The sequence below is a fragment of the Trichomycterus rosablanca genome, chromosome 17 (genome assembly GCF_030014385.1).
Source record: "Trichomycterus rosablanca isolate fTriRos1 chromosome 17, fTriRos1.hap1, whole genome shotgun sequence".
Classification (NCBI taxonomy): domain Eukaryota; kingdom Metazoa; phylum Chordata; class Actinopteri; order Siluriformes; family Trichomycteridae; genus Trichomycterus; species Trichomycterus rosablanca.
The window spans coordinates 22101236-22129049 of NC_086004.1; the positions used below are offsets into that span (position 1 = coordinate 22101236).

Genomic DNA, 27814 nt, shown 5'->3' on the forward strand with positions numbered 1-27814 from the left:
TTCTTTGAGCAATAAATCAGCTCATATTGTAACATAATGTGAAAAGTTTAATGAATAATTATACATTCATACACTATATAGCCAAAAGCTTATGGGCAGCGGAAACCCCAAATTACGTTTAAAATCATTGACATTTGTTTTTATTATGAAGTTGGTCTTCCTGTTGCTTCCATAACAGCCCTTTCTCTTGTATTTTGAAACATGATTGCAAGAATTTAGCCATAAGAGCATTAGTGATGCTAGGCTAGGCACTGTTTTTGAATGAAAAATTCTGTTTCACATTTCATTCCAAAGGTCTTGGCCATAATTTATTTCTAAACCTCACTGCATGAGGGAATTGTCTTACTGAAACAGTAAAAGGGTTCCTTCGAGCAACAACTTCCGCTAGGGATGTAACGATGCACCACAAGACAGTTAAAAATCGGTGCACATGTGCCACGATTCGAATCGGTTATTCATTTAAGATGGATCAATATTCACTTTAAACAGCAGAGGACACTGGGGCTGTTTGCCTCATCTGGTGGATGTCACTACAGGGTTGCCAGGTTCGGAATTTTCCAGCCAAATTTATTTATGTGACGATACTTTCCTCCCGATTTAGTGCACTCAATTTTTGTCTTTCACTGCTGAGAGATGCCAGATTGCATCCGAGGAAAGCACGTCGCTGTACACGCCTCTTCCGACTCGTGTACAGCCCTCCTCTTCTCGCCCATGCATTCTGCACTGCCAATTATGCCCGCTAGATGGCGCCCAGCCGACCGGTGGAACCGGGGAGTTCAGAAACTCGGTGCTGGTGTGCAAGCGGAATATCCCGCTGCCACCTGGGCGCCAATTTCATTTTGTTTAAAAAAAAAAACAGGAAAAAAATCATATTGTGTACCCAGCATCGTGAATCGTATCGCATAGTGGGTAGAGTGTATCGTTACATCCCTAACTTCCGCCCAATTACACATTTCTCCGTTAGCATTCGGATTGTTTCCACTTCTTCTACTCTAGCTAACACTTGGTAATTTTTGTTGTTAAATTTAGAAATTATTTATATTTATGACCAAAAGCTTGCAGGTCACTAATTAATTTGTTTATTAAATAATCTCATCAGCCACTTCATTAGGAACACCTGTACACCTTGTGTAATTAATTTAAGATGTCTGGAGCAGCACAATTCTTAACATCATACAGATGCATTTAAACAATGATCACATGACACACCAGAATAGGTGAAATTGTGACCTTAATAATTTTGACGGGGGCATGATTGTGTGTGCCAAACTGCTGAGATCTCTAAAAGAGTCTTTAAAATTTACACAGAATGGCATTAGGGGAAAAAAAACATCATGTAAGCTGCAGTTTGTAGGCTGAAATATCTTGTTGATGAAATCTGCAAGATGAGAATAGCCAGATTGGCATTCCACTTCTTATAACTGTAGTGAGCAGAAAGGCTTTTAGATCTCACAACACATCAAACCTTAAAGGCAATGGGCTACAGTGGACACATGCTCCCTTATTAAAAATAAAAACACTCAAAAACACTGCCTAGTTTGATAAATTTAGATTTTTGTAGAAACATCTGGATGTTACGGTCTGAATTTAGTGTAAATTGCATGTCTGTGTTTAACAGAAGTGAAAATAGTATGGAACTAGGTAGTAAGTACTGCAGTTAAGGATAATCATGCTTTGTTTGTATCCTACCTCTGTATGGCCAACGAGCTCTAGCAGGGCATACATTTGATTCACTAACCTCAGTTCTAATGTCATTGTTCATCTGTATCCATGGCTGTATGCTTAATGTTAAGAGTCAAATCTATAAGTTGGAAGAAGCATCCACATACTTTTGGGTATGGAGTGTATGTCTTTTTAAGGGGTATTTACAACGTTCATTTTAATAGTTAACTTCAATCATCTCGATTTGTGACTTTTACATTAATATTTTTTTACCTTCATGCTAATTATAAAATAACAATGAGCATTAAAGTTTGCATATCATAGGAACTATACAGAAATTCATCTCAAGATAAATACACGTACATATACGTATGCATTGCCATGCAAAGCAAATAAACTCATTCCAGTGATTTGTTGTAGCTACAAACAGTAGCACTGGGTACAATTTAAGAGCATTTTTGACTTGGGGATATTAAAAGATCAATATTACAAAAAATAGAAATTGTTTTTTGCCTCGTCTGCACTATATTTTGTCTTTCCTCTGCAATATCAGCATCTATACAAACTGTATTAACCTTACCACAATGCCATTCACTTTGGAAAAAGCATTTGCCAACAATTTGTGCCAACTAAAGATCATTTCAAAAGATTATTTCAAATATTAAGTAGTGTTGGACTTGAATTATTTTAAGGACTGCTCTAGTACTATGGCATGCCAGTTTGTACGGGATGACCCTTGATTCCTTTGGATTCCATCGCCTGACCTCACTGACACTCTGTTGTGCTGTTTCCAGTCTCTACAAAGCCATTGCTGATGCTCGTAGGGCTGGGTGGACTGGCAAGCACAGGCAATGGATCATGTTTAATCCCAGGATCCACAGAGCAGCTCTTCTTCGGCACCCTTGGCCGAACCACGGGAGCCATGGACATGACGGTGGTCTGTCTTAACCCCTCAGACTTCAGCGGTGGCCTGGTGGGTAGAGCTGACGATTTGGGACTTGGTGGGTTGTTGATGGGAGGACTTGGGACATGCGATTCCTCCTTCTCCTCCGCCTTGTCTATACCTTCCTCAGCAGGGACGGACTCACTTTGGGTGTCCATTTGGGAATATTTTGTTATGCTGCATTGCCGTGAGTTCTTGTCAGAGCCTGGGATCTCGCAGCTGTCAGTACGGCGTCTCGAGCCCTCGTGCATACGGCTTGTGGCAACTACGGCTTTCATGGCAGCCTGTGAAAAAGAAGATTAATGTCAATGTTCAACATGTTGGCAGGACAAGAAGATATACTTTATTTGTCATAAAGTGTATGTTCCTAGAGACGCAAACATGTTGATAATGTGGTCTGTATCAAGACTGTATGTAATAATATAAAACAACCAGCGATTATGGAACACATCATGTTCTGCAATTTAATAACAGATCAGTCCAGACCCACTGTATTAGCATGGTAATACAATTTCTACTCCTGATTTCTGTTCTGTTTTCCACTGTCTGGAGAGTTCCTGATGCACTGGAACTGCTGTCCATGTCGCAGCCTGGTTTCTCTCAGAGTCTGTTCTGAATGACGTCTTAAGTTTGTCCTTCTGACCGTTGCTTTGGTTTGCCCATAAGGGTCTGAACATAGATATTTGTAATGCTAATTTTGTGACAATTGTGTCTGCTGTTTAAATAGGTAGATGGTAGTACCATGGCACATCTGGTAGAACTGATTCCACACAGCAATGTAATATCTTTAAAGTACTTACAAAAATCATTTTTATCTTAATATTGTCTCCTGGTAGAAGTGAGTAAATAGATAAGTGTGTGTTGCCCCTGTCCAGGGGGTGTTTTTCCTTAAGGCTCATTGTTTCTGGGTGGAGCTGGACCCACTACGACCCAAATTATATATATATATATTAAGAGTTCATACACAATCTTTTGAGCATGCATCAAGAGATATACACAATCTGATTTGAATTAATAAATATGATGTTTAATGATTGATGTTTAAAATCTTTACATTAACTAAGAAGGTGGGCAACAGTTCCTTATTTCTAACAAAAAACTACTACTGAGTTGCAATGACTCCAAGATGGGGTGGTCTGGGTCCATTCTGCGTGGAGTTTGCATGTTTCACCCGTGTCTGTGTGGGTTTCCTTCAGGTGCTCCGGTTTCTTCCCAACATCCAAAGACATGCAGTCAGGTTAACTCTATCTATTTCCTCGGCTGCTCCCGTTAGGGGTCGCCGGCGGATCGTGATCTGTATTATTGATTTGGCACAGTTTTTACAATGCACTGGTTTATGCATCATAGTGGCTAGGTATCTATAGGACAATTCAGTGTCTCCGATTAGCCTGGCTGCATGTTTTTGGACTGTGGGAGGAAACCGGAGCACCCGGAGGAAACCCACGCGGACACGGGGACACGGGGAGAACATGCAACCTCCGCACAGAAAGGACCCGGACCGCCCCACCTGGGGATTGAACCCAGGACCTTCTTGCTGTGAGGCGACAGTGCTACCCACTTAGCCACCGTGTTGCCCGCAGTCAGGTTAACTGGAGCTACTAAAAAGTTCCCCTAAGTATGTGTGTGTGTTTGCCCTGTGATGGACAGGCAACCTGTCCAGGGTGTTCCCTGCCTGCTACCCTGAATAGGATATAACGGTGGTAAAATGGACAATGAATAAATGTGTTTTTTTTCCCTTAACTGTTCCTATATTAACTACAAAATTATGCTATAAAATTGTAAAAATTGTGTAAATGTGAAATCTTAATACAAAAAAAATAACACAGCAAGTTGATAAGGTAACCTTAAGTTTGCGTCGAGCATTGAACTCTTGCAGCTTCCTCTGTGTAGTGTCCATGTGGGAGAAACGGGCTGCTTTGCCAAGTACCCATGGGTGCTCTAGCGCTTGCTGCACGCTTAGACGTTTATGAGGGTCCAGCACAATGAGCTTACTCACCTGTATGAATAAATATAACAAAAAAAAAATAGAAACACTAATGACCTGACCAGGATGAACCACCAGTAAGACAGACAATGAAATAATGAATGGATGAATGCAGTCCTTACCAGATCTTTCGCATTTAGAGAAACCTCATCCCACCAGGGGGAGACAAACTCATAGTCACAGTTGAGGATTCTGCTGTACATGTACTGGTCTCCTCTTGGATCGAAAAATGGTTCGAACCCACACAGTCTGTGGGAGGAAAAGACAAAAAAGATCTGAGTGTTCATGTGATTTTGGGCAAACAGCTTTAGTACAGCTAAAAATGATGTAATGTTTTTATAACAGAGCTTGTTTAGTTGTTTACTCACAGTATGTACAGGATAACTCCCACAGACCACATGTCTACCTCTGGGCCATAAGCGTTGCCTCTGAGGATTTCAGGAGCTGATGGAGGTTGAGAGGATAAATAGGAAATACACCTACTGCTCAGTAGTAAAACAAAATATCTAGGACTTCTCAGTGTTTTTATTACTGATTATTTCATGCTAATATATGAATTTCAATCTGTTTACATAAGTACAAGTAGTGGTTTATATTAAGGTAGTAAAACCTTGCTACTCTACTTATATACTTGTGAGTGTGCACTAGTTATATGCTGCTTTTCTCATTCAACAGTATGAAAAGGAAGAGGATCATGCTGCACACCGCTTATTACCCTATTAAATACGGCACTATGATGGTCCAGATACCATTTTAATGCACTATTTTGTATGTCCTTAGAGTATCAGACTGTCAGACTCATCACACCCACGTTTTTCCCCAATTTTCCTCGCAATCTAGTCGTATCCAATTACCCGATTGCATTTCGTTTTCTCTCTACTGATGCTGATCCACATTTCTGATTGAGGTGAGCGAGACTGTCACACGCCCCCTCCGACACGTGTGCAGTAGCCGACTGCATCTTTTCACCTGCACGAGACAAGTTCGTATGCAGATCAGCTTTGTGTACGGAGAGCCACACCCTGCCCCACATTATCCCAGCCAGCAGAGGTCGTAATTGCATCAGTTATGAGGTCTCTATCCGACTTCCCCCCCTGTATGACTCATCAAGCCATTCGTTGTTCGTACGCCACCTGGGTGCCGCAACTGATATTTTAATTCACCCCATAAATGTTCCGTGTGGTTAAGGTTTCTGTACATCTAACTAGACAAAGCATGTCTTTATAAACCTTGTTAGGTGGCACAGTCATTCTAAAGCAGAAATAGTCCTTCCCCAAACCTTTATTTAAGTACTTTTACCATGTTTTACTTTAATTTTTTCTAGAAACTTGCTGTTACTTAACAGAATTTTGAAATATTGAATACTTCAAGCAACGCTGAGCAAAAATAGTCTTATTGTACAGCAATTTTGAGACTAATCTATGTAATAAAATCTCACCACAGTAACCAGGAGTGCCACACACAGTCTTCATTGTCACTTGCTCATCTATTATCTTGGACAGACCAAAATCAGCTGTGAACATGAAGTGGGCAGATAGCAGGTCAGTAATTAAATCAGTTTTATTTATTACCATACATTATGTTAAATCACCTCTGCATGCATTTCTTATCTAAAAATAATTTCCAAGCAGACCACAAACTTTCAGTCTCGTTACCCTGCTAATTAAAGTACAGAAATAAAATAACATTTCAAACGTCATTACCTATCTTGAGAGGGGCATCTATTGACAGATCAGCATACAGGAGGTTCTCTGGTTTGAGGTCTCTATGAACCACCCCATTTTCATGCAGGTACTGCAAAGAAAAGATAACAAAAAACTATTTCAATACTACAGTAAAACCGTATTTTACTCCGCTTTAGCTAATCAATATGTTTGACTACTTTAACAAGTAGTAGCCATTAACCTCTGTGTTACAGCTTAAATATAAACTTTTTAACTGTGTTTACAGTGGTACCTTGAAACTCAATGTCAATTGGTTCTGGTAGTGGCGTTGAGTTTAAAAAACGTTGAGTTTTAAGGTATTTTTTCCCATAGGGATGTTAATGTGTTCCATGGTCCTGTGGAACCGCATATATTTTAGGCTTATGTAAAATAATGGGGTTGTTTTTGACACTTACACACTGACAATAACACTAATATAATATAAACACTGAAATACAATTAAAAACAGTTAAAATCAATTAAAAATACAATACAATAATTAAGAGAGGTTTAGTGTTTCTGTGTCATTCTTTTAATACATTAAGTTACATTATTATTATTTTCTTAATGATAAGTGTGTTAGACTCTCTCAGAAAAGCTGATTCTCACCATTTCTCAGCACCCCGAGCTGTAACACAAGTTTAAAAGTGAAACAGGAGAAAAACACAGCTGAACACACAAATGCAGATTCATCTCATGTTCGCATGACGTTTTACCGCACCGCTCAAGCCGAGCGCTGAGCAAAGCAGCAGTCACACACACAATGAGCTGAAGGAAAACGTTGAGTTTAAGGGTACAAATTTCTCAATGAAGGGCATTGACTTTCAAAGATTTTGAGTTTAGGGGACGTCTAGTTACAAGGTACCACTGTATTTGAAATAATATTTCATAAAGAATGTAATGGGTGTGCTTGCAGCCCCTACCATACTGTTGAAAATTGTCAGGCATGGCTCACTGCCGAACCAATTCAGCAGTTTGTGTTACACAGTGTAGCTTTTACCAGCTTCAGGAATGATTCTTACCAATTCTTATAGTAGTGATTTACACTAATCAGCCATAACATTAAAACCACCCCCTTGTTTCTACACTCTCTGTCCATTTTATCAGCTCCACTTACCATATAGAAGCACTTTGAAAGTGTTGATGATCGCTCATCTATGGTCATCTTCTAGACCTTTATCAGTGGTCACAGGACGCTGCCCACAGGGAACTGTTTCCTGGATATTTTTGGTTGGTGGACTATTCTCAGTCTAGCAGGGACAGTGAGGTGTTTAAAAACTCCATCAGCATTGCTGTGTCTTATCCACTCATACCAGCACAACACACTCTAACACACCACCACCATGTCAGTGTCACTGCAGTGCTGGGAATGATCCACCACCTAAATAATACCTACTCTGTGGTGGTCCTGGGGCTAATATAGCATGCAGAGAAACAGATGGACTACAGTCAGTAATTGTAGAACGACAAAGTGCTTCTATATGGTAAGTGGAGCCGATAAAATGGACAGTGAGTGTAGAAAAAAGGAGGTGATTTTAATGTTATGGATGATCGGTAATATATAGAAATACAACAATCTGTTTATTGTAAATCCTGCAAATTGTTTATGAAACCACATTGCAGCACCAAAGTCTAACAAACAACAAACAAGTAAGTGCAGTGACAGACTAATGAGCTCTGCTGTGTATTAATTCTTCATTATTTCAGGTCAGACTCCTCAAATAGACAGAGAGCAGAGTGAGAGCAGGGAGAATTCGAGTGGAACCTAGGGGATTTAACTGAATCAGGCCAAGTGCCGGCCAGATTAATTGAAATGGAAAATGCCTGTCATCATCCGAAAGAACTGCAGCAGATGGGCGTTTTCTTTACACAGCCTAAGCCTCGCTCTGAATCCGAGCTTTCCGTCTAATTTGGCGGAGTTGAGTTAATAAGCGATTTGCTGTTTCAATTTCACTCATTAGTTGCTTAATGCTTATTACACAGCATGCTGACAGTGTGCATTTATGTGTGAATGCATAATCCAGAGAGCAGTTCTGGCCCACTGCTGGCCAGATTAAGTGTGAGCTGAACACCGGGAGCTTATTAACACAGCAGTAAAGCCACACACACTGGAATACTGGAGAGCCAAGCCTTACTGAGTACACTATATATTTATAACTGTCAAAGGCAGCCCTAGCAAAACTTAAGACTCTATCATAATATTTTCTCTTTGTTACACTAAGCTAACCACCTCCATTATTTGTGTGTATTTGCTTTATTTGTATGGCCGCAGTCAAAAGACAGGACTGACTGGTCTTTACTTATTCTTGTAGATCTATTAATTTTTCTAACATTGTGACTGTACTTAAGCATGATTAATGCCTCATGGTCGCTGTGAGCTAGACACAAAGTGCAGGTATGAGTCATGCAGTGCCGAGCTGTGTTAATTAAGCTGGCATGTGGAGGCGAAGAACAGATGTTATTCCTTTAACACATCCTAAAATACTATGAAGCATAAGGCTAGGTGAAGAAAGAATGTGTTCGCTTTTCCTGTAGCTGCTGATAAGATTTCGCTTTTCATATTTCTTCAGTGTCAAAAATCACAGAAAGAAATGTAATAAAAACATGAAGAAAAATAAGAAACGTGGATGCTTCCAGATATGTCTACCTGGTAATACAATTAAGCAATCAGGATGCTCTGTACGAACCCCATTTTCAGGAAAAGTTGGGACATTTTGTAACACTTAAAACAAGAAGTCTGTGATTTGTTCATTATCTTAAACCTTTAAAAGTAAAATAACCAACTTGATTCTACACCGATCAGCCATAACATTAAAACCACCTCCTTGTTTCTACACTCACTGTCCATTTTATCAGCTCCACTTACCATATAAAAGCACTTTGTAGTTCTCTCTGCATACTTTTTAGCCTGCTTTCATGCTTTTCTTCAATAGTCAGGACCCCCACAGGACCACCACAGAGCAGGTATTATTTAGGTGGTGGATCATTCTCAGCACTGCAGTGATACTGACATGGTGGTGGTGTGTTAGTGTGTGTTGCACTTGTATGAGTGGATAAGACACAGCAGCACTGCTGGAGTTTTTAAACACCTCACTGTCACTGCTGAACTGAGAGTAGTCCACCAACCAAAAATATTCAGCCAACAGCGCCCGTGGGCAGCGTCCTGTGACCACTGATGAAGGTCTAGAAAATGACCAACTCAAACAGCAGCAATAGATGAGCGATCGTCTCTGACTTTACGTCTACAAGGTGGACCAACTAGGTAGGAGTGTCTAATAGAGTGGACAGTGAGTGGACACGGAATTTAAAAACTCCAGCAGCGCTGCTGTGTCTGATCCACTCATACCAGCACAACACACACTAACACACCACCACCATGTCAATGTCACTGCAGTGCTGAGAATCATCCACCACCTAAATAATACCTGCTCTGTGGTGGTCCTGTGAGGGTGCTGACCATTGAAGAACAGGGTGAAAGCAGGCTAAAAAAGTATGTAGAGAAGCAGATGGACTACAGTCAGTAATTGTAGAACTATAAAGAGCTTCTATATGGTAAATGGAGCTGATAAAATGGACAGTGAGCGTAGAAACAAGGAGGTGGTTTTAATGTGTGTAATTGATTTAATGCATCTGTTAGCAATTGTTATGGCTGAAACACATACATTCAAAAACTATAAAGGGTGTCCCAGTACATTTGTCCATATAGTGTACTAAAAATGAAAGCTTTGAGTGATGCATACAAACTCCCATATGGCCACTGCAGTGCTATTTCTAGGTCGAACATAGCCGATGTCTGTATGTAGACGCCTGACTGGCTGATAGCACTGCTGGAAATTTGAACTCTGGATCCCAGCATTAGAGGGATAGTGCCATTTATTTCGCTGCACCACCCAAGTTCCCATATGGGATATTCTGAACAAATATTTTAGACAGCGCTTATCAAATCACTAACTATGGTATATCTCTTGGAAAAGTCATGTTTCCCCCCTCAGTACAATTATAAAACACTACTAAATACATTAAAGGTGTTTTGGCAATATTTGCTAGTCAAAACCTTATTCAGACAAATTGGGTTGTTTTTTTAATTAAACTTGTCACCCACTTGTATCTGTGTATACATACAATGTCACTCCTAATAGCTGTGATGGAACTATCTCATATGACAAGGTGTTAATTTCATGTGAGAGGATCATCATGCTTTCAAAGCACACCAAGTGAGAAGGTTAAAAATGAGTCAGTCACACGCACTTGGTGTTCCTGATGAATGTGAACTGCACGGATCTACATAACTGAATGCATGTTTTAAGTCAATTTAAATAATTTGTGATTTTATAACAGTCTAAATTTACTATCTTTCTATATAGTATAAATGTAAGCATCAAGTACAAAGCCATGAGTGCACACTATTTTCAGAAAAGGTCATAAAACTTAAAATCTACAGTTGGCCTGCATGTTTATGTATTTTTACTAGGGCTGTCAAACGATTAAATTTTTTAATCGCGATTAATCTCAGAATTTCATATAGTTAATCGCGATTAATCGCATTTTTTAACAGGGATTTTTAAGTGAAATGTTACAGTTAAAATGGTGAACACATTTTATGCTAAATGTACTTATGTTAAAAACTGCTGGGACAAGAGAAAACTGTAAGGGAGTTTTATTCACTGACATACTAGGCAGTAATACTATCCAGCAGAGACCCTTGACTTCGTATAAATGTCAGATTGTAGGTTAGAATTTCTCCAAACATTGTAGATCAGCGGTGCTTCAGGTGGGATAAGGCGTAGTTATTGTAACAGACTTTTCTGTGGTTGTATCGTGACATTTGATGGACGTTTCTACACGAAGTGAGTGTGTTTTGACCCTTTGGGGCTTCCATAGTTCATGGACTAGCATGCTTGGCTAACGCGATGACTCCAGCTGTCCGGTACCGTAACAGAAGGAATTAATAAAAGTGTTCTGCTCCCGACAACTTGTGAATATAGCGTGTATTTATTTCTTTATTAAGCGAGTGCATCACTACGACGCTCGGTTACATTATGTTAACAAACCGCAAATGAAAAACGGTGGCAAGCCTCAACATGAACTACGGATGACTCGCAGGGCCAAATAGAATTTGCGTTAACGGCACTATTTTTTTTTATCGCGTTAAATTGAGATCGCGTTAATGCGTTATTATCGCGTTAACTTCGACAGCCCTAATTTTTACTATTTTATTTTTGCATTTTCTCCCGATTGTAGTGTAGCAAATTAGTCCTCCGAAGCTGGGGACTCGATCTCATCCGAGAAGGATATACACTGATCAGCCATAACATTAAAACCACCTCCTTGTTTCTACACTCACTGTCCATTTTATCAGCTCCACTTACCATATAGAAGCACTTTGTAGTTCTACAATTACTGACTGTAGTCCATCTGTTTCTCTGCATGTTTTTTAGCCTGCTTTTACCCTGTTCTTCAATGGTCAGGACCCTCACAGGACCACCACAGAGCAGGTATTATTTAGGTGGTGTGTTAGTGTGTGTTGTGTTGGTATGAGTGGATCAGACACAGCAGCGCTTCTGGAGTTTTTAAATTCCGTGTCCACTCACTGTCCACTCTATTAGACACTCCTACCTAGTTGGTCCACCTTGTAGATGTAAAGTCAGAGACGATCGCTCATCTATTGCTGCTGTTTGAGTTGGTCATCTTCTAGACCTTCATCAGTGGTCACAGGACGCTGCCCATGGGGCGCTGCTGGCTGAATATTTTTGGTTGGTGGACTTTCTCAGTCCAGCAGTGACAAAAAAAAACTCCAGCAGTGATGCTGCGTCTGATCCACTCATACCAGCACAACACACACTAACACACCACCACCATATCAGTGTCACTGCAGTGCTGAGAATGATCCACCACCCAAATAATACCTGCTTTGTGGTGGTCCTGTGGGGGTCCTGGCCATTGAAGAACAGCATGAAAGGGGGCTAACAAAGCATGCAGAGAAACAGATGGACTACAGTCAGTAATTGTAGAACTACAAAGTGCTCCTATATGGTAAGTGGAGCTGATAAAATGGACAATGTGTGTAGAAACAAGGAGGTGGTTTTAATGTTATGGCTGATCGGTGTATAAAAATTAAAGCTTTGAGTGATGCATAAAAACTCCCATATGGCCACCTCAGTGCTATTTCCGGGTCTCTGACATGCACTGTGTTCCCAAGCTGTTCAGTATCAGGCAGCTCAGATTCCTCCTGCTCAGGAGATTAAAATGGAGGAAGCAAAACTGCCATGTTTTCTTTTCCTTTCTAAGAGGATTATTTCACATTTGTAGGTTGCCCTGGATATACGCTCACTACACCACTATTTTTATGACAACGTTACTGCCCCACTTTTGAGCCATTTGGATCCCCAGTTGTTTTTTTAAACATGACAGCATCTTTGATGCCACATGGTCTTATTTTCAAAGAGCTTTAGGAGTTCCCTCGGGATTCCAGTTGACGCATAATGATCAACATAACATTTTTAGCTATGCATTCAAAACACTGAGGTGTTTAAAGTCAACAGCTATTAGAACAGGTTTTATAATTAAATGTTAATTTGAAGTAAATGTTTCCTTTAATTCTCAGCCATGTAGCTTTTTTATTCAGTTATTTATATTTTAATTATCAATTGGACTAATGGTTTAGTTCACTTGTTAAACATTCTAGGTAACAGAGAAATTAACATGAATAAAATACAAAGCAATGTTACATTATTTACAACCCCAAATCAGAAATAGTTGGGACAGTATGGAAAATGCTAATTAAATAAAAATGCAGTGTTCCTTACATTTACTTTGACTTTTATTTGATTGCAGACAGTTTGAACCTGAGATATTTTATGTTTTGTCTGCTTAACTTCATTTCATTTATTAATATACACCGATGAGGCAAAACATTATGACCAGTGACAGGTGAAGTGAATAACACTGATTATCTCTTCATCACGACACCTGTTAGTGGGTGGGATATATTAGGCAGCAAGTAAACATTTTATCCTCAAAGTTAATGTGTTTGAAGCAGGAAAAATGGAGCCCTTTGTGGTGTTCTGAGTCTGCAGTGGTCAGTATATATCAAAAGCAATTCAAGGAAGGAACAGTGGTAAACCGGTGACAGGGTCATGGGCGGCCAAGGCCGTGTGGTCCGATCCAACAGACGAGGTACTGTAGCTCAAATTTCTGAAGAAGTTAATGCTGGTTATGATAGAAAGGTGTCAGAATACACAGTGCATAGAAGTTTGTTGCATAATGGGCAGCAAAGCGGGACCAAGACAATATTAGGAAGGTGGTCATTATGTTATGCCTAATTGGTGTATCTCCATTCCTGCATTTCAGGCCTGCAACACATTCCAAAAACGTTGGGGGCAATTTAGGGCTAGTAATAAGGTGAAAAAAAGTAAATAATGATGTGATTCCAAACAGGTGATTGTAATCATGATTTGGTACAAAAGCAGCATCCAGGAAAGGCTGAGTCTTTGATGAGCAAAGACGAAAAGGACCATCCAGACTGTTATCAGCAACAAGTCCAAAAGTCAGGGTCTGTCATGGTATGGGGCTGTGTCAGTGCCCTTGGCAAAGGTCATTTACACTTCTGTGATGGCAGCATTAATGCAGAAAAGTACGCTGAGATCTTAGAGCAACATATGCTGCCTTCAAGACATCATCTTTTCCAGGGACGTCCATGCATTTTTCAACAAGACAATGTAAAACCACATGCTGCACACATTACAAAGACATGGCTGTGAAAGAAGAGGGTACGGGTACTGGACTGGCCTGCCTGCAGTTCTGACCTGTCCCCAATAGAAAATGTGTGGAGAATTTTGAAACGAAAAATGAGACAACGACGGCCCCTGTCAACAGCTACTGTTGCACATCTTGAGACGTGTTTGCAGGAAGAATAGGACAAAATAAAAGCTGAAACACTAAATCACTTGGAATCCTCGGTGCCAAAACGTCTTTTAAGTTTGGTGAAAAGGAATTGGGAACATTAAAAAGTGGTAAATGCTTTACTGTCCCAACTTTTTTTGGAATGTGTTGCAGGCCTGAAATGCAGGAATTAATGTTTATTAATAAATGAAATGAAGTTGAGCAGATAAAACATGAAATATCTCAGATTCATCCTGTCTGCAATGATATAAAAGTCAAAGTAAATGTAACTCTAAATGTAATGAAACTCTGGGGTTGTAGAATTATTTCATATAAATATACATTTTCATATAAATGTACATTTTAATACAAATTGAGTCATGTACATCTGTTACAGCCTGTTCAAATACCCCCTATCACAAAGCTATCTAAACACATGGTCTCAGAAATCTAGGGTTATTTGTAGAAAGGCTATGGAAATAAAACAGGATCCCATGAAAGCTATGAAAAGCTATTAGCATATCACATATTTTCATTTGCATATGGAGCACCGCACAAAAGCTTTAACGAAATTCATTACCACCCAGTAGATTTCCATCAAAACAAGTGTGAACAAGACTGTAAAGTGAAATCAGCTGTCAAGGCATTCCTTGAAAAAAAAATCTACAACACTGTCTACCAGGGTGTGAGTTCATTCGAGAGGTGTGAAGGAACTGACATGACAGTAACGTTGTTATTTTCCTTTTAACTGGTATAAATAGCTTCTCAGTAAGGCTTTCTTGCCGTGGTGCTGTGATTGTTTTAGCCCCATTCTGATAAATAGCATCAAAAAAAATTTCTTACCAATAACAAAACAATACACTCATCAGCCATAACATTAAAACCACCTCCTTGTTTCTACACTCACTGTCCATTTTATCAGCTCCACTTACCATATAGAAGCACTTTGTAGTTCTACAATTACTGACTGTAGTCCATCTGTTTCTCTGCATGCTTTTTTTTAACCTGCATTTACTCTGTTCTTTAAAGGTCAGGACCACCACAGAGCAGGTATTATTTGGGTGGTGGATCATTCCCAGCTCTGCAGTGACAATGACATGGTGGTGGTGTGTTAGTGTGTGTTGTGCTGGTATGAGTGGATAAGACACAGCAGCGCTTCTGGAGTTTTTAAATACCGTGTCCACTCACTGTCCACTCTATTAGACACGCCTACCTAGTTGGTCCACCTTGTAGATGTAAAGTCAGAGACGATCGCTCATCTATTGCTGCTGTTTGAGTTGGTCATCTTCTAGACCTTCATCAGGTCACAGGATGCTGCCCACGTGGCACTGTTGGCTGGATGTTTTTGGTTGGTGGACTATTCTCAGTCCAGCAGTGACAGTGGTGTTTAAAAACTCCATCAGCGCTGCTGTGTCTTATCCACTTATACCAGCACAACACACACTAACACACCACCACCATGTCAGTGTCACTGCAGTGCTGAGAATGATCCACCACCCAAATAATACCTACTCTGTAGTGGTGCTGTGGGGGTTCTGACCATTGAAGAACAGCATGAAAAGGTGCTATGAGTATAGAAACAAGGAGGTGGTTTTAATGTTATGGCTGATCAATATACAAGAAGGTTTTAAAAAGTGGCTGCCTCATACTTTTAAATTTGTTCCATACTTATTATATACTTGTTATGACATATTGTGACAAAATGTAATATAAAAGAAATACAACCTAAGTGCCACAGGCTGGTGAGCGCATTGTGATAAGAGACGCAGGTGTGGTAAGAAACCCTGCAAGCGAGATAATGGATGACAAACCCAATTGCAGAAGACTTAACCAATGCAGGACAATATTGTGGCTCAAAGCAACACAAAAGAAAGGAAAAATAATATTATTATTAAAAAAAAAAAAAAATTATGAAACTACTGTATATTAAAAATGATCAGAGAATACATATGAACAGACACCCTAAAAATAAACTTGACACTTGAGAAATGGCTCTGAATCCTTTTCCAAATATATATTTGAATACGTTTCTTTATCATCTTATCTGGAATTAATTATCAATTCAATTTGATTGACACAGTTAATTGAACAGTACAGATTAAACTCAGGCTTACTGCCACTGCCTCCAGGATCTGTTTGATCACATGAGCAGCATCTCGCTCACTGTAGTAGCCTCTTTCAACAATTCTGAAAAAATAAAGCATGTAATTATGTTTGTAAAAAGCATTTTAAAACACAGTCATTAAAATATGTTTAGCATGTTGTTCATTTAGCTCTAACATTTGGTAAAACATTTATTGTGAACCCAGAGACTCAATTCTGTAAAACTCAATTCTTTTTGTAGCTTCCAGTTATATACAGTGTATCACAAAAGTGAGTACACCCCTCACATTTCTGCAGATATTTAAGTATATCTTTTCATGGGACAACACTGACAAAATGACACTTTGACACAATGAAAAGTAGTCTGTGTGCAGCTTATATAACAGTGTAAATTTATTCTTCCCTCAAAATAACTCAATATACAGCCATTAATGTCTAAACCACCGGCAACAAAAGTGAGTACACCCCTAAGAGACTACACCCCTAAATGTCCAAATTGAGCACTGCTTGTCATTTTTCCTCCAAAATGTCATGTGATTTGTTAGTGTTACTAGGTCTCAGGTGTGCATAGGGAGCAGGTGTGTTCAATTTAATAGTACAGCTCTCACACTCTCTCATACTGGTCACTGAAAGTTCCAACATGGCACCTCATGGCAAAGAACTCTCTGAGGATCTTAAAAGACGAATTGTTGCGCTACATGAAGATGACCAAGGCTTCAAGAAGATTGCCAACACCCTGAAACTGAGCTGCAGCACAGTGGCCAAGATGATGCAGCATTTTAAAAGAGCAGGGTCCACTCAGAACAGACCTCGCGTTGGTCGTCCAAAGAAGCTGAGTGCACGTGCTCAGCGTCACATCCAACTGCTGTCTTTGAAAGATAGGCGCAGGAGTGCTGTCAGCATTGCTGCAGAGATTGAAAAGGTGGGGGGTCAGCCTGTCAGTGCTCAGACCATACGCCGCACACTACATCAAATTGGTCTGCATGGCTGTCACCCCAGAAGGAAGCCTCCTCTGAAGTCTCTACACAAGAAAGCCCGCAAACAGTTTGCTGAAGACTTGTCAACAAAGGACATGGATTACTGGAACCATGTCCTATGGTCTGATGAGACCAAGATTAATTTGTTTGGTTCAGATGGTCTCAAGCATGTGTGGCGGCAATCAGGTGAGGAGTACAAAGATAAGTGTGTCATGCCTACAGTCAAGCATGGTGGTGGGAATGCCATGGTCTGGGGCTGCATGAGTGCAGCAGGTGTTGGGGAGTTACATTTCATTGAGGGACACATGAACTCCAATATGTACTGTGAAATACTGAAGCAGAGCATGATCCCCTCCCTCCGGAAACTGGGTCGCAGGGCAGTGTTCCAGCATGATAATGACCCCAAACACACCTCTAAGACGACCACTGCTTTATTGAAGAGGCTGAGGGTAAAGGTGATGGACTGGCCAAGCATGTCTCCAGACCTAAACCCAATAGAACATCTTTGGGGCATCCTCAAGTGGAAGGTGGAGGAGCGCAAAGTCTCGAATATCCGCCAGCTCCGTGATGTCGTCATGGAGGAGTGGAAAAGCATTCCAGTGGCAACCTGTGAAGCTCTGGTAAACTCCATGCCCAGGAGAGTTAAGGCAGTTCTGGGAAATAATGGTGGCCACACAAAATATTGACGCTTCAGGAACTTTCACTAAGGGGTGTACTCACTTTTGTTGCCGGTGGTTTAGACATTAATGGCTGTATATTGAGTTATTTTGAGGGAAGAATAAATTTACACTGTTATATAAGCTGCACACAGACTACTTTTCATTGTGTCAAAGTGTCATTTTGTCAGTGTTGTCCCATGAAAAGATATACTTAAATATCTGCAGAAATGTGAGGGGTGTACTCACTTTTGTGATACACTGTATATATATATATATTTTTTTTGTTTATGCATTTTCTCCCCTTTTGCCCGATTGTGTCATGCTTCCTCTTCACCAATGCCGATTCCCACTCTGATTGAGGAGAACAAAGCTAATCCACACCCCCTCCGACACGTGGGCAGCAGCCGTATGCATTTTGTCACCTACACTTTGATGAGTGCATATGCGGATCAGCACTGTATACGGAGAGACACACCCTGACAGCACTCTTTTCCCATCTCTGTGCAGGCGCCATCAATCAGCCAGCAGAAGTCGTAATTGCATTAGTTATGAGAGAGACCCTATCCGGCTTTAATATCCCACCCCTATCTGAACAACAGGCCAATCGTTGTTCATGTGGTAGCTCAGCCCAGCCGGTAGGCAGGGTAGCCAGGGTGTGTTTTTACCGCTGCACCACCTAAGCGGCCGCTTCCAGTAATATTTTAATGTATTCTTTGGTTTCCTCATGATTCATGATTTTATGTTTGTGTCAGTCCCCACCCTTTGTTCAGCCATTGGTTCCTAGGTCTTGAATCGGAGATTTCTCTGGATTCCCTGAACCTTTTCACAATATTATGTATGGTAGATGATAAAAGACCTAAATTATTTCCTATCTTGCACTGAGAAATGTCATTTTTGAACTGATTGACAGTAAACTCACAAAGATTGGTTCAAAATGGTCAGCCATGACTCAAATTTGCCTGAAACACTGGAAGGTTTTCTATATACCATGGCTTCTCTCTTTCTTCTTTGACAGCTTTATGTGGGCACACTGACCTTTCTGGGAACTGTCCCCAGTTTTGTGACATTTACAAAGACACATTGGGAAAGTGAATTGCCCCAGTAACGCCGCAATATCCATTTCTGGAGCCAAACGAGTAGCCATGCCGGCAGGTTCTGGTTTCAATGGCTGGCTTATAGCAGAAGGCCGGAGTTGCATTTCTGCACTGTCCCTTTTCTATCCACTTTCTTCTTACACTTTCTTCTGTGAACATATCGTTCTACATTGATTAAACATTTGCGAATGGGTTCTATGTCCTATCTTACATGTGTATGGGGATCACACCTTGTTCTCTCTTTAAAAAGATGCATCCAGCCCTGGTACAGAAATTTTAGAATGACAGAAACTAAATTTGGTAAAATTTCTTGTATCTCAAGTGCTGAGCACTAGCTTGGTTGGCCATGTTTAGCCTGTCATGTTTGGAATTAGAAATCAATACATGTTAGAATCAATAGATATTTGCCCATTATTTCAGCAATAATCATTATTATCCGAAATAAAAGCATCGTTATTTAATAGATTTTAAATCTTGACATCTAGGTTCAATGTAATTCTCTCATTTAAAGCCACCATTCTGAGTTCATGGCTGAGTTCATATCCTGTTTCCTTTAATTTAGTCATCAAAGACAGAATCCTGAACAGATCTTTACTGAGAGCAAGCAGATTACAAAGACACACCTGTCAAAGAGTTCTCCACCAGTGACCAGCTCTAGGATAAGTGAAATCTCTGTTTCCGTTTCAAAAATCTCTTTCAGACGGATCTATGAACCATACAGAGAATAAACATTTTAAAATAAAAAGAAGATGGACATGTAAAAAAATCTAGAAAAAGACAAAACTGAACAAATTTGATTCTTTAAGATCAAATAAGAGATTTGCCAACAGATATGCTAAGCACATTTTGACTACTTTGTTTGTTTACTTTGATCAGGTAAAATTAAGAAACATCAGTTAGATTTACTTGGATATCTGCCTTAAACTACTCATGAAATTTGGTTTGATCCATCATCAACAGTTCAGGCTTTCCATTACATGTGCTAATTAATAAAATGAGAATGGAGGTGAACACACAGAGCTCTACTGTCTACTCTACTGTTTATATAACCCATGTCCTGATCAAAACATATTTCAGAGGATCTCATTAATAGATTTAAAGACATTAACAAAACTAGAAAAAAGGCTACAAAAGTATTTTAAAGACTCATGTGTTCATGAATCCACAGTACAATAAAACAAACTGTTAACAAACTGAGAAAGATATGTGTTCTTACTACTCTCCCTACGAGTGAGCATTCACCACAGATCACATCAAAAGTACAACTTTTAGTGATAAATGAGGACAGACAGCACAATGGTACTATCATAATGGTACTGTATTAGAACTAAAATAGTAATAATAAAAGGACTTTAGGGTGAAAACCACAAAATTATGTTTGGCTATTATGTCGAGACAATATTTGGTTTAATAAAAGCTCTTCCTGACAGCACCAAAATTTCATTTTATTGATGAATCTTAGAGTTACTTTGCTACCCCAGGATCTGGATAGACTTTACTTGTTAAAGTAACTTAAAGTAACCTTTATAGTGATTCAATGCAATGTTAATGCAACCGAACAATGTTTCCAAAACCTCTAAATATATAAACATTTGAGTTTTTTGAAAAGGAACATTTGGGAGGCACGGTGGCTCAGTGAGTAGCACTGTCGCCTCACAGCAAGAAGGTCCTGGGTTTGATTCCCAAGTGGAGCGTTCCTGGTACTTTCTGTGTGGAGTTTGCATGTTCTCTCCATGTCTGTGTATGTTTGCAAGTGAGGTGAATTGGAGATACAAAATTGTCCATGACTGTGTTTGACATTAAAGACTTGAACTGATGAATCTTGTGTAACCAGTAACTACCATTTCTGTCATGAATGTAACCAAAGTGTGTAAAACATGATGTTAAAATCCCAATAAATAAATAAATAAAAAGGAACATTTAAACCTCAACCCAGTTATGATGCTGTGAATGACTTAATGAGGGCTGTTCATACCGGAAATCCCCAAAAGGTGTAATATTGCTCCTAACTTTTATTTTTAAGTTTTATTAACAGCCAAATAAAATGTTTTTGCTGTGAAATGAAGTTTTACTAGTTATTAAGTACAATGGTTTAAATACACGTTCCAATCTATTCTGTAACTAGTGAATCAGTAAGTCCAATAAAGACAGAAAAAGCTTGATGATGGCATCAACCAGCCAGAAGAGGTCTTACTTCGCTCAGTTATGAGGAGTCCCTATCCGGCTTGCTGCCCAGCCCAGACAGATGGCAGAGATGAGATTTGATATGATGTATTCAAAATCCCAGCTCTGGTGGGCTAGCGTGTGTTACCGCTCCACTACCTGAGCATATTGAATATTATATTAAATATATATTTAAAAAATTCAAATTCTTACAATGTTTGGATGGGAAAGACGCAGCAGGACTCCAATTTCCGTCCTAACGATTTTCTTGTCGATCTGCAACAATATAACAGCTATGAATAACCTAAATTAAGTACTATTTTTAACTAAGCATTAAATAGACTTAGCAAGTAACAGTAAGCTGACTTACAGTTTTCTTCAGAACCTTGGCAGCGTAGGGCTTCTCTGCTTGCTTCTCCTTGCAGCGATACACAACTGAGGTGGCCCCTCTGGAGAAAATAACAAACAGAAAAAATCAATAAAGCGTGGATGTTAAATGTACAGTATACAGTACTACTTGAAGGAGATATCTCAGACTGAAACAAAGGTTATTTATAATACAAACAATGGAAGCAAACAATGGAATAGTGGGGTTTCTCATGTTACATGCCACCAAGGTTTGATTTAAATTAGCATACAGCTTTTCTGGAAGCAAAGTCTTATGTAAAGCCCAACCAAACTACCTTTCCTAAGGTGGTGGTCTATTTGAAAGTGCTAAAAATACTCTAAAACTCAAAGAATGTCATGTTAAAGTTTGTTACTTTCATCCACTTGCCACCCACTGAGTATTCTCTATCACTCAGTCACCAATCTAGGGTGAAAAAGCCCAAGATTTGGGTTGCGCCAAACACTGAATACAGACCGCTAAGGTGGCGCAGCGGTAAGACACGCTAGAACACCAGAGCTGGGATCTCGAATACATCGTATCGAGTCTCGGGTCTGCCTGCCGGCTGTGCTGAGCAGCCACATGAACAATGATTGGCCTGTTGTTCCTATAGGGGTGGGATATTAAGATAGGGACTCTCTCATGACTGATGCAACTACAACCTCTGCTGGCTGATCGATGGCGCCTGCACAGAGAGGCAGAAAGAGTGCACTGATCAGGGTGTGTCTCTCCGTGGACAGTGCTGATCCGTATATGCACTCATCAAGTGTAGGTGACAAGATGCATTTGACTGCTGCCCACGTGTCTGAGGGGGCGAGGGTTAGCTGTGTCCTCCTCAATCAGAGAATTAGTGGAGAGGAACCATGACGCAATCGGGCAAAAATTGGACGTGCCAAAGTCGGGAGAAAATGCATAAACAAACAATAATAATAATAAAAAAACATTAAATACAGCAGTGGATCATAGCCAGACACACTGTAAGTCAATATAGTTCGATATATTAAATGCTGCTCTAGCATTTTAGTCAAGCATTTGCCCTAATACTGATGTTGAATTACACTGGCGCATCCTTAATCAACACATCACCAGGTATATGAGTGGACTTTTTTGAACTCTGTGAAACTGTTAACATTTTATTGTTGATGGATGATTGGTGAGATCACAAGGCCGTACACACAGGGAGCCTAAGAACCACTCCATCTGCTGCTTTGTGATTGAACACCTTAGCCGCCGAAGAAGCAGATCTTAAATGTCACCAGGCTGAGACCAAAGCACCAGCAGAATTATAAGGGTACATCTGTATCAGGTGTCCGGGGTCAGTAGACACAAATACAGAGCAGTAAGCCATATCTGTTGCTTCTGTCTCTCCTCATTTACTCTTCTTGATACTCTCATGTATTTTTTTTCTGTTTCTTGATCGTAAACCTCTGACTGCATTCAATACCAATAACAAACAGCAAACTCCCAACAGCATGCTTTCATGGCACCAATAATATATACTGAAAACATTTACATATGCACTGGTTTGATACTGAGTGTACATGTTAGGGTCAATATTAATCTGAACCACAATCTTTATCGAATTGAGTTGACCATTTTTAAAATCTGATCCACTAACCTTTTTACTCTATAAACACATTGACTGCTAATTTACCACAGAGCAACAGCTCTGTTTTTTTTTTTTTTTTTTAACCTTTAATTTACCCAGCAAGTCATTAAGTATGAATTCTTATTTACAATGGCGGCCTGGCAAAGTCAGGCTCGTTCTGCCCATGGAACATAAAGTTAGCTCCCCTGATTCTTCTGACTACTGACAGAAAGTGAGAATAAGGAAAGGTAACACTGCGGTGTTTCAGTCGAGGACGTTTTTTGCTCTCATCTGCATCAAAAGCTGAACCACGAATTTCTGTAATGTGCTCTCAGAAACGGGCTCAGCCGTCACATTAAATAAGGTAGTAAATATTAAATCAGCAAAACTGCATGCATGCATGTATGATGCGCACAATGTCAATTATATTATTTTAGCTTGTCAAGAGTTTCTTTTGCAATGGTTTCTGTGTAAGGGCTGTTGAGGGAAGGCACAAGTTCATGGTCAGCACACGGAAGGGGGGCGCATGTCCAAAAAGGTTGAAAACCCCTGTCATAGATCCAGATTTAAATTCAATCAACACACCTATGGACAGATCTCAAAAACATTGGTTGGCACTCTTTAAATCTGAGAAACCTGGAACAGTGACCAAAACATGAGTGGTCCAAAGTCCAGTACAAATGTATGATAACTATGTACAGTATAACTATGTATGATAATCTATTTCTAAAGTAATTTAAAGTAATTAAACACTTTATTGAGAGAAGTGGTGCATTTTCTAAAAAGCAGGGGTGACAATATTTTTTGCCATAAGTGTAGAATCTGGTTTGGGATGCAGCCTAAATTAGTTCAGAACTTTTGTTTACTGAGTTACATTTTAACTTAAATAGAGTTTGCAATAAATAATCAAACAAATGTCTATCCTACAATCATATTATGATAACTTCTAAGGTTCCATAATATAATATCATGTAAATCTAAGAGTTAATAGGTCTGTGCACAAGACCTTAACAAAGAGCTCTGTTTTATAGCATGTGTTTAAACAGTGCATCTCACATGACCCAATTAAAGCTGTTATTGTAAGGGTTGGCTCTGTGGCTAGACAGACTCCGGCCACTAGGGTTCAACAGTAAGCTGGCAATCAGACATAAACTCTACATCTGCATGTGCAATATGGCCACATACATTTTAACGACATTTTTTATAATATTCTCCTTTGATCCACGTGAAAATATACTTTAAATATTAAGTCTTGGTATCAGAGCTCATATTGGCCTAATATGGTGACTCTGGGTGTAATATACCCAACTGACATGCCCATATGAGCCAGCAAGGGGTGTGTATTACGGTAGCATACCCATGTAGGTGTAGATTCACTTTTCAGCTTAACTGACCTCCTTACTCAGCTATCTAGCCCTCTCGTTCCCTGCATTAATGATGTTAATCCTGCTCTCACTTGGCCCTTTTGCTGGCATTCGTTTGATCTGGTTTCCAGAAATTCAGCTGGTGGTGTGGTCTTTCTCTGTTGTGGTTTTACCAGCAGTTGTGTGCAGCTGTCACAAGACATCCACCTGCGATGCAAGCCATGTCCCGTGCTGCTATTGCAGTCTTCTTGTATTTTACTGGCATTTCTATGTGGCCATCATGAAGCAAGCTGTGTCAAGTAACCAACAGTGTGGCAGTGCTTGTGTTTTATATCGCTATTAATGTGCTGATTTCCTCCATCTGAGCTCTTTTTTGAGTGCTTGAGTTGTGGCTCACTGGCGGATCAAGTAGCTGGCTGAAATTCAGCACTCCTCTTTATTTTCTTCCTAAGGCAATATCTGCATTTTCTGTGTTTTTGTGTTCATTTGCCATTTCTGTCTACGTTAAGTATCCTGCAGTTGGGTTCTAATCCCTTTTAACACTGCAGGTGTGCCTTTGTCTGGAGGCACTCGCCACCCTGTGACACTGTATTGGATCGGATTTTCCCAGATGTATTATATCCGCTGAACATCTGACATTATCATTTATTTAAGCTCATTGACTAAGAATTTCGAAGTTGGATCGGAATTTTCTAATTGCTAATAGTTGGATCTTTTGTATTTTATTGAAAAAGAGAAGTGTGGTAAAATACTAAGACCACAGGCGAGCATGAGGCTGTTATAGTTGCAAAATGCTAAGCCCATAAGGATTATGATGTTATGACTAAAACATCATAAATCTTGCATGTAAAACCACAACACAAGCTTGCTGCCATTGCGGCTGTGAGATTTCATTTAAATTAGCAACAGAAAGCTGCAGAAAGTGAGATTGGTTACTGTAAATTAGGCATTATCTGGTTAGTATCGATAAAAACAAAAATTCAGATATTTGATCCTGTTATTGGAAAATCTTAAATAGAAAATGGAATCATTAATGCCATCTATTTTGACAGTAAGAAGAAGAGCTGATTAATGGCATGTGCCTAAATGGTGCATATTCCATGACCAAATTACAGCTATTAAACTCTAATAGAATTAACTCAGTTTATATTCAATTAAATAATTCAATATTCAACAGCACTGTAGATCTATCTTCAGCCCTATGTTTTTGGCTATGCTTTATAAATTTTGCTTCATAATTACAGAATTAGAGATACACACATACCTTAAAACACATTTGCACAACAGCATGCTTTGACTGCTATTGTATTAAATGTATCCAATGCATCACATGTATAAAAACTTAAAAACAATCTTAACAATGCAATTATTAAATACTCAGCACCTAGGCTAACACTGGTCTATATATTGAATATGTATAGATTTGAATTTCACACATTTTAGTTTGATCCCCTGATGTGTGGCATTTTATTAAATAAATCTGTTACCCTGAGCCCACTGCAGTTATGCCTTACATGGTATTAAATCGACTAAGATTTTTATTATCAGATTAGCATTGGCTACCAGCCTGTAGCTTTGAGAACAGAACGATTGTATTAGTGCATCCTTATATATAATCATCATACCCGAATCATCAATCATTATAACCAAAATATTAAGAAGAGTTGCACAGATTGCATCATTTTTGGAGCGTTAACAAAATTAGACATGTACATTTTTGGCATTTAGCAGACTCCTTCATCCAAAGCGACTTACTTTACAGTTACAGTATACAGTCTGAACAATTGAGGGTTTAGGGCCTTGCTCAAGGGCCCAACAGCAGCAACCTGGCAATAGCGGGGCTTGAACCAGCGACCTTCTGATTACTAGTCCAGTACCTTAAACACTAGGCTACGGCTTGCCCCTTTTTTGAGTCATGGTTAGACTGAAATGTGCATTATGCTTATACAAATATCTGATAATGGAACCATTCTTGTATGGATTTTGATATGTTTTGAGTAACATCCCTTATTAGCTTTATGATAGGGGCCTTATTTTTAATGAAACGTAACATCCTGGTAACGTATGGAGTTCTTGATGCCTTGTGTTTGGAATTGTTATGGTCTTTCAGGGAAAACAGACTTAAAATATCATAGCTTTTTATAGTGGGCGATTAGGGGTTTTTATGACCTAGTTAATCCATTTGAGTTGTGCCCAAACCGAATATCAAAATATGATATAGATTTTTATAATATGTAGATTTGTAATATAAAGTAATTCAAAACTTTTAGTAGTAATTGCTTTAAAAACGTCAGTATCAGACCAATACCCACTGCTTTAATATTACTGTTTAAAAAATCAGTTAAAAAAACTGAATTATGTCTAGTCTTTAAATTCCACATTTCATGAGTCAATGACTATTCAAGTTACATCATAATAAATATATCATACATCACATTAAACACACAAAAATAACACAAAATTCTGCACTGCACTATAACAAAATCCTACATCATGTATCTGAACTTGTACATGTTATCTAAACCTTACAATAACAAGCCACCCATTACCAATATCATTGGTACCACAAAGCTCTAAAGCCATGATAAATGAAATTATGAAGCAGATTCAGTCCTACTTGCCTCCCTAGTTCTGGGCCAACGGTGTAGAACTCCTCCACGGAGACATCTCGACGTGAGCCGTTGACCCAGTAGTCCAGAGATCCAGTGCCAGGATGAGAGCTTGGCATGGTGGAAGCACCTAAACCTGAGTGTTTTCTTTTATTTAAAGCAGACAGGATTTAAATAACAGGCCGGATCTACAGATCAAGGGAAGTCGCATCACATCATCCTCTTCACACTTGCTGTGATGATCCACAATTCTAAAACGAATATCTGGCAAATCTGTTTAAAATGAGTCTGGAAATCTAAATTGGATTAAAAGGTTTTCATTTCCAGCAGAGTGCGCACATCCAGGCTCGGTCCAGGATGCTCATTACTATGGCTACAGCATGGGCTTTAAACCCCAAATATAAATCCGCTCGACAATAAACAGGACTAGACGAGACTAGACACTAGATATCACATCTAATGATCGCGTTTAGAACTACATAAAGAGCGCATTGTCAGCTTCCAGACGGCCTCACCGTGGTGTAAACAATCCCACTGGATTTCTCTGTTTCCTGCACATCTCACATCCAGCCCGAATCGTAATGCTACAGAGGATCTAGACGTGCAGAAATTCTCACTGCGCTCGGCGCCTTTATTTCTGTTCGATGGCGCTGATTAACGCGAGAATGATGTAAAGATGCTCGCAGATCAGGCGTGAAT

At 39.5% G+C, this 27814-nt stretch overlaps 1 protein-coding gene across 1 annotated transcript; it reads right to left on the bottom strand.

Moving 5' to 3' along the window:
* Nucleotides 1-2289: 2289 nt before the first annotated feature.
* si:ch73-60h1.1 (calcium/calmodulin-dependent protein kinase type IV) lies at nucleotides 2290-27814 on the bottom strand. The gene is made up of 11 exons (XM_063012339.1): nucleotides 27128-27814; nucleotides 21540-21618; nucleotides 21383-21445; nucleotides 19630-19712; nucleotides 16288-16360; nucleotides 6293-6383; nucleotides 6028-6102; nucleotides 4958-5033; nucleotides 4712-4838; nucleotides 4449-4601; nucleotides 2290-2889 (listed from the first exon to the last, which is right to left on the bottom strand). The coding sequence occupies exons 1-11, from the start codon at nucleotides 27232-27234 to the stop codon at nucleotides 2428-2430; spliced, it is 1389 nt and encodes a 462-aa protein (XP_062868409.1). The 5' UTR covers nucleotides 27235-27814; the 3' UTR covers nucleotides 2290-2427.

Bases quoted from the DNA above. Each gene is read 5' to 3' on its own strand.
- si:ch73-60h1.1 (XM_063012339.1), bottom strand. From the start codon at position 27,234: ATGCCAAGCTCTCATCCTGGCACTGGATCTCTGGACTACTGGGTCAAC. The intron at 21,619-27,127 runs GCAAGTAGGACT...TATTTTCTCCAG, and splicing joins GTTGGCCCAGAACTAGGGAG to AGGGGCCACCTCAGTTGTGT. The intron at 6,103-6,292 runs GTAATGACGTTT...TCATGTTCACAG, and splicing joins AGATGCCCCTCTCAAGATAG to CTGATTTTGGTCTGTCCAAG.